The sequence below is a fragment of the Mchenga conophoros genome, linkage group LG7 (genome assembly GCF_057382185.1).
Source record: "Mchenga conophoros isolate Kocher_MC1m ecotype Shallow Benthic linkage group LG7, M_conophoros_male_GT1.1, whole genome shotgun sequence".
In the NCBI taxonomy this organism is placed as follows: domain Eukaryota; kingdom Metazoa; phylum Chordata; class Actinopteri; order Cichliformes; family Cichlidae; genus Mchenga; species Mchenga conophoros.
Genome location: NC_140532.1, coordinates 4,109,103 through 4,116,855, shown reverse-complemented (window position 1 = coordinate 4,116,855; position 7,753 = coordinate 4,109,103). Strand labels below are relative to the sequence as shown.

General features: G+C 38.9%; 1 protein-coding gene across 4 annotated transcripts in view; it reads left to right on the top strand.

The window, feature by feature from the left end:
* Positions 1–325: 325 nt before the first annotated feature.
* The window catches only part of LOC146569363 (UPF0606 protein KIAA1549), a 35,623-nt gene continuing 28,195 nt past the window's right edge, over positions 326–7,753 (top strand). For 2 of the 4 annotated variants that reach the window (XM_085281609.1, XM_085281608.1), the window contains exons 1-2: positions 326–517; positions 1,211–1,501. In XM_085281609.1, coding sequence (XP_085137735.1) covers positions 1,369–1,501 — 133 coding nt within the window. In that variant the 5' untranslated portion in view covers positions 326–517; positions 1,211–1,368. The remainder of the gene's footprint in view (positions 518–1,210; positions 1,502–7,753) is intronic. The other 2 variants (XM_085281611.1, XM_085281610.1) reach the window with 1 other exon arrangement.

Sequence of the window (7,753 nt, the reverse complement as noted above, 5' to 3'; positions counted from 1 at the left end):
CAGGCTTGTAAATGTAATGTTAACTGATCTGCATATAATTACATATTAGGGTAATAGAATATTTTTCGTTTGAACTCAGTAGCGGAAGAAGGTCAACTCTATACAGCCAATAAAAATATAATAGCTATACCTTGGGGTGAGTGCATCAATGCGTGAGGTTGCCGTGGAAGCCGCAGACGCCTCCTGACGAAGACCAACCTAATGTTTAAAAGGCCACCGTGACAGAAAAGAGGCTGAACCAATGGGAATACGCCTTAGCAAATTAGAAACTAATCAGATCTGTCAGAGGGCGGGGCTATCCCAATCCTCGGGACGAGAGAAGGTAACTGTTACCAAAAGAGTGTCAGATGAAAGCCAGTCGCCAGTTCGTGCACACCACGTATACACTGCAAAAACTTCAAAGGCACGCAGGTGGGCACGAGGACGTTAATGACAGAGCTCCACACAGCATTTCATCCAAGGATATCCTCTCCTCACGCTCACAAAGGAACTGATAGAGTTGGAGCTCCCTTTCTTGGTAAGTCTGTGTGCGCAGCTATGAGCTGGCTTACAGGAATGGCAGGGGGCGAATTGAGAAGGAAAAATCGCTTTATGTATGCACTGAGCGCAAGCTTTGGGATATATCATCAAATTATTTTGGCTAGGCAGCGTTTAGCGTTTTCCTGTCAGACTCAAACGAGGGATGGAACCTGCTTTGTCTAGCTAAATGAAAAGCCACATGACCATTAAGCTTGCAAGTAACGGGACGGGATGTAGGACAAGAGACTACTGTATCATGATAAGACCCGCTGTGAGAGCGTCTTAAAGCCAGCCATACATCCGAGGGATGAGGTCTGTGCTGGATCGTCTTTTGCTTTTTTGACCTCCTTACAGATTTGTTCCCCTTATATGGAGTAAGTTGCTTTGTTTTGTTTATTTGATGGGATAATAGTCGCTGTTTTCACGACCAATTTGGCCATGAGTGTGAAAACTGCAGGATAAATAAGGGAAATACTCACTTTTTATCAACGATCCAGGGCATGGATAAAAGAAAATGTGTTGCTCCAATCATCCAATGATATCTGTTATTAATGTTACCCTAAAATTGCAGGTTTGAAATGATTTAAGTAGTTTTCACTTGTTCTTCAGCTTACTGGGGGATTCTTAAGTTAACACAGTGATACTCAAGCAGGCTGTTCTTAAATGTCTCACTGTTGCTTCTTTTCAACAGTTTTTCTCCACTACAAAGACATGTGATGGAATAAGGGGCCTTAAAGTGAAGAAGAGCAAACTAAGGCGCTCGCAAAAACCTAACCTGCGATTGTCTTTTTGGAGTGAATCTTCTCTCCTTAACCGGATGACATGCCTTGACTCGACACCCACCGTACCATGGCAGGTTTAGTCTCCACTGTGTGTTTGGTGGTGATGCCCAAAGCTCTCATGCACACCCACAGCCAACGTGCTGCGCTTCTGGTGGTAACGGTGTTGTTAATAGTGATTGCAGCTGACTTACCTGGGGCAGGTAAGAGAACACTTTTTTTTTTTTTGCTGACTCACACAACATGATCCACTAAGTACCTTGTGTTACATAAGTGGCACGGATCAATATCGTGTCCAACATTCAGGTAGCTTTGAGGAACAGCATTTAGAAATAATATTCCAATTGAGTTCAAGTTGCAAATAAAAATCGAATCGGCACACGTTAATGTTTATTTCAGATTAAGAACGCTACAAGGAGTGTATCTGGGATTCTTTTGATGGTTAGATTTGCAAATTCTAAGTCTTTTTTTGTGATTTTCACTTAATCTAACTGAATAACTGCATTAACCTGAAAGCAAATGTCAGTATTTCACACACATGTTGTCTCTTTTTGTGATACTATTGTGTTAATGTATCCATGATCCATTCTGGGTGCAATCAAGATCTTTATCTTGATTGGTTTGCTTCTGGTATAGCTTACGCTTGCTCATCCTGATGACTGGTCAGAGAGAAATAGGAAGCCCCGAGGCATTAGTCAGTTTCTCTATATAATGTGTTCATTGTTACAAATATGTGCTATATTTTAACAATATCTGACAACTGTTATAACCAGTCACATCCAGGCGATGCCTTTTTTGTGGGCCATTGAACAGCGTCGCTCATGTAGTTGGGGGTTGTTATTATTACAGGCCGTGTATAAGCCAACTTAACCAGTCAGCTTCCAGTCATAAGCTTGCTTTCCTTAAGTGTAAGCCACTATTGCTAACCTTTTTCCTTAAAAAGGGCCTTAATGACAAAGTCATGAGCCGTTTCATAGAAATATACATGAATTCGTTTTTATTTGTCACTTCATTTGTGGAAACAGCTTCTGTCTGTTAGTTCGCTTCGGTGTGAACTTACCACTGTTATGATTTTCATGAGAACAGGGCTTTCTGCCCTGATGCAGTCACACTGAAGACTACACAGACACATCCTTGAATCAGAAGTGACTCAGTTCCTCTTGTACACAGAGTCTGGGGTTAAACCAACTTCCAGTAACTGTAGAAAGAGAAAGTGTCTAAACCCTCCGACTTGATGGGTGCTTTGTCCGGGCTTAATTTTATTGATAGTGACATTATCCCACTAACACACTGGCCAGTGAAAAAGACCGTGTTTAGAGGGTAGCCAAAAACTCATGATATTGGATGGTAATAGGATTATGTATTAAATGCCTGGGTGAAAACCTTGTGCAGGAAATTAGGCATTAGCGAGTCTTGAACTCACACTTGTTTGATAACACCTCCATTCGCAGCTTTTTAGCGCAGGCTATCAGCCATTTGTTATATTGCAGTTTTTCTCAGCGTGTAGCTAAAATACTATCAAATCATTTGGTAAAGCACGACATCTGATTGCAAGTTTGATATATTGACATGTGTGTTATTTGCATTTGATTGTCATTTTTAATTAGCATTCAGAGATGAACATGTTTCTTGTGATAGCCTTCTAAAGGATACGCTAGATATACGTCGATGGTTTAACATCTATTTGTTTATGGTTAAACATTTTAAGGCTGTTTTGTTTGTTTCTTTTTTTGTTTGTTTTGTAAGAATTCACCTGTTTATTTTCTCATTTATTTAGCAAGTGGCTAATTCTGTGGAAAATACTGATCAAATCTGAAAGTTTCTTTTTAGATTTTTAAATCTTATTTCAGATCAAACGTTCAAAATTTGTTTTTGTTTTTTTAGAATTAACATTTTTTGTTTTCATGGCAGAACAGAGGAAGTAAATAACAACACCAGCAAAAAAGTAACAGCATTGATTATTAGCCATTTTCATCCTTCATGTCCTATATTTTGATAAATTGGTATTGATGATGATGCTGACTAAATAAGACCCTTTCAGGAGCATCTTATAGACACTTCTCCTTTAATTTGGACAAATCTCAGGCAGCTGCTAAATCTTCCACAGTAGCCTGTTTCATTTTAAGCATTTTCCATTTTTTTTTAAATCAACATTATGGCAAAATTTTATTTGTTTACTTATTTATTTTGAAAAGTGAAGTTAGGAACTCAGCATCTTGTAGAGCCCCCTGAGGAGGAAGGACTTTGGTTCCTCTCATTAGAACTTGTGATTCTGCAGATAAAGCAGAAATGGTATGGAGTATAAGAACTAGCTCTGCTAGTTATCCTTCTAGTTGGATTGGTACAGGTACCTGCCCACGTTCAGGCTGCCTACTACAGAGCAGTCTTATTTTTTGTGGAATGTAAAGTTGTTTTTATCTTGTGACTAAAACTCAAACAAAGCTTTGTAAAAGTATTTAAATAAATATTGAAAAAGAAAATGAATAGAATTCAGCAATAGGAATTTTTGGATATTTGTTGGTCTGATAGCAGAAGTGCAAAATAAGGTCTGATTAATATACATTTGTACATTGTGTTAGGTGTGTAATACAAAAATATTGCTGCTTTGTTGAAAGGAAAGTTTCTTTTACACAATTAAGAGGTGTAACCATTGCTGCTCATACAGCTACTTTAATGTCAGATACACTTTCTAGCTCTTATCTGGTGACACGAGGCTGTAAAATACGTACTCATTATCCTGCACTGGGAACTAAAATGCTTGGAATAAAGGTTCTGTTCTTCAGTTGTAGTCTGTGATTGTGAGATCACACATTTTGCTCATGGTCTTCACCCATCACTGTTCACTTCACTTTGTTCATCAGCAACATGACAGCTTTCCAAGTTTCCGTAGTCTGTATCAACACTGATGTCACCAGTCTAACAGCTTTCCTCTTTCAGTTTCTGGGTCAAATAGAGCATGGCGACCGACGTCTTATTGTTCCTCCAGACCCAACACCACACAGGAGACCCATGTCCTGACTTCTGTCAGGCTTCTCCTCTTAACAGTTTCTGTTAAAGAAATAGTTCGGCATGTAAACTTCATATCTGAATTGAAAAATATGGAAGATGCTGTTCGAAACTTATAAAATGCCCTTGAAATTTTACCTCAGCAGTACCTCTCTCTCTCTCCACACCACAATCCCTGGCAAGTTCAGCATAGAAAGCTGCAGGCCAGCAAAGTCCTGTCTAATTACCAGTGTAGTCTGTTTCCATGTGAAATGCGATCTGTGTGGGATGACAATATGGGCATTCATTATTCATTAGAGCTGGAAGCCAGTTGCAGATCAATGGTTAGAACCTATCAAAAGCCAAACACTGGGTACTTTTGCACTCACCAGGCCTGGAGGCCGAGCACAACGAGCTCCTGGGAAGCAGCCAGTGGCCGACCTTGCCTACTCACTAGCCTCTCCTAGCATTATTTGGCTCTGCTGAGCGTGGTAGAAGCTGGTCAAGAGACAGCGAATGATGTGACACTGACGACTATTTAACTCAAGTCTACAGTGTTATTATTAACGTCATTATTTCTCTCGATAATCGTGTCTGATAGCACGTATACACATCACAGTTATGATATAGTCGGCTGTTCTGCCAATGGCTGCACTCGAGTTTGTGTAATCTTTTCCACTTGCCTGCTATTACCTGCATCTTGCTCGTGGGTTGTGATGTGAAGGTGCCATAGTCTGGCCCATGAATGTACATCTGGTAGTGATTTTGTGTACCCTTTTTTTGGTGGGGGTTACCAAGGCAATTTTCCACCAGAGTATCACGAACCTACACAGCATCTTATTTAAAAAAAGACTAGTTGATTTTTGTTGTTTGTTTTTTGAAAGCCAGACATTATTACTTATTAATATTGTGTTAGGATTAGATTTTGCCCATTTTTTGGAGCAGATATATTCAAATAGTATAAAACAGAATTATAATAGCTGCAGTAATATTATAGGAACTGTCTGTTTGCTATTGACTTCCTTCCTTCCATATGTGATTATTAGCATAATATTTATTAAATTCAGCACCAAAGCAAACATTGCATTCTATCCAGTTCAATATTCTGTATTCTGCTTTTTAAAGATTAGATTTGAGAGAAATTAATAAAAAATAGTCTTATTGTTGTTAAAAAACCGAGAACTTGGCTGCCTTCCTCTGCAAAAGTTATTGGTTACAGAAACACAGAGTTGTAAAACTTTCATTATTAAATACATTTCCCTGACTTTGCCTACAGTTTCTTATACTAACAGTCTGCCAGTGTCAGGAGCTTAAAATGTGCAATGCAGAGTTCATAATTTGACAGGAGGCCACATTGAGGCCATATTGCGCTGAGCCCAAATCTGCTCTGATGAGCTGCAGCTGATTATTTATATATTTATCAGAGCAGATGGCTCGGTTCAGCACGGCCTTCTTTCAGCTTCTCCAGGCTAAATCATTTTGTTTTGGCCCTTTCAGGATTAATGCACCCACTTAGAAGCCAAACAGTAAGCATTTGACCAAACCCTTCAGACAAAATTAGTTATTTGAAAGCAGCTTCCTACGAGCTTTATAGGGAACTTAACCTCGCCCAGCAGACAGTGTTTGTTAATCCAGAACGTAACGTCTGAGAGTGTAATGAGACAAAATAGAAGAGGCTGCTGACTGATACCTTCCAGTCTTTAAAGAAAATCAAGACTTTAAAAGTGAATGAGCGTGTCCAGATTTCAAGTTAAATATTCAAATACATCATCATAACCTCCTTCTCTATGGTGAACCCATCTCTTTTTTATGCCCACCTTGCTGTTGTCTTAAAAACAAGTATTCCCTCAGGAAAAAGAAAACAAAAACAAAGGTCACATTAATATTTGATGGTATTTTAAGTGCAGGCATGACCCCAGTCAGGTCTCATGTTCATTTTTGGTCAAATCAGAACAGTCTCTCTAACTATGAAACTTAATGTTAAGTTTCATTTATTTCCTTTATTTGACTCTCGTCGGTAACTGTAACATTTGTATCTGGTTTCTGTTTATAGGCCGTACTTTGTTGATTTAAGTCTGTTCTTTAATCTTCCGCTGCTTGGTGTAAGCTGACTTCAACAAGTGTCTGCAGTGCATAAACTGTGTGTTTATAATAAATGTACCCTCTATAGCTCTGAGATTTGGGTTTTTTCTGTCAGGGGAGCTTCTTTAGTTTTGGCAGAGACACTGATCTAATAGAACTCTGCTGATAAAAACAATTAAATCTTTCCCATCCTAAAAGCTTCCCTGATAAACTAAACGTCAGCACTGATTGTATGACTGCTCTCAACATACACGGCTCCTGCCAACTGAAAAGCGCCAGTCACGCAACGGGCTGAGCTGAAAACAGAACCATGTGTGGGGGTGTAGTTAACATTAATGCTAAAAAGACCCTTTCTTCTGTCCTCTTTCCCCCCCGAATAATACTGCCATTAAATTACTTTCTTTTTTAGCAAAAACGAATCTGGCAAACACAGGAAATTGTGCTGTTATAGCACTCCTTCACTGGTATCTCAAGTTTCTTGGTTTAAATAGACATATGTGCTTGCATGGATTAATGTCTATGCTGTGTGTGTATTTACAAACACATCTTTGTGTTGCTATTTGGCTGATTCATATTGTTTAAGTAACCGTATTCCAGTAATCGGTTCCTATAAAATTTCCCTGTAAAATCAGCTCTGACCAGTACAGCAGGACCACATATCTTTGTGGGATAATTGTAGATTTTTATTAGTTTTTTTGTATAAAGACTCATGTTACTTTCCTTTAGTGTGGACTGTTTGCTGAGTCTCTTCCACTCAAAAATATGCATACTCATCCTCGTCGACTTGGATTAAAGCAGATGGAGACAGGAACGCATTAATTATTATTTTCGGCTCCTGAAAATGCCCTCGCAGACATGCTTACGTCTGTCACTTCTTACATCCCGAATCCTATTTTTCTGGAGCACCGAGTCATTGCATTATTCCCTCTTTCTGTTTATATGTGAGCACAGTGTCTCGTTGAATAAAGGAGACAAGTGAAAGGTATTTTCTCTGATTCTGTTCCAGACGTCAACAAGAGTGCTGTTTGCTGACAGGCATTATTAGGTCCCCTCTTTGGGCCTTGGGATCTGTTTTCATGTGAAGACAGGAATGTCAAAATAACATTTTTGCTAGCAGTATCGGTTTGTTTTAATTATTATGAGCTTCAGCATTGTGTGTGTGCAGTACAATTATAATGGATTGGGTTTGCCACTTTTTTATAAATATCTTTCTTAGTTTACATTATACATTTTTAATAAAAAACAATGTGGAAAATGTAAAAGCATAATTCTAAAATGCATTTTTCAGTCTATGTGAGCCTCGAGTCTGGCTGAGTAAAGGAGACCAGTGAAAGGTATTTTCTCCGATTCAGTTCCAGCGCAGTGCTGTCTGCTGAGAGGCATTATCA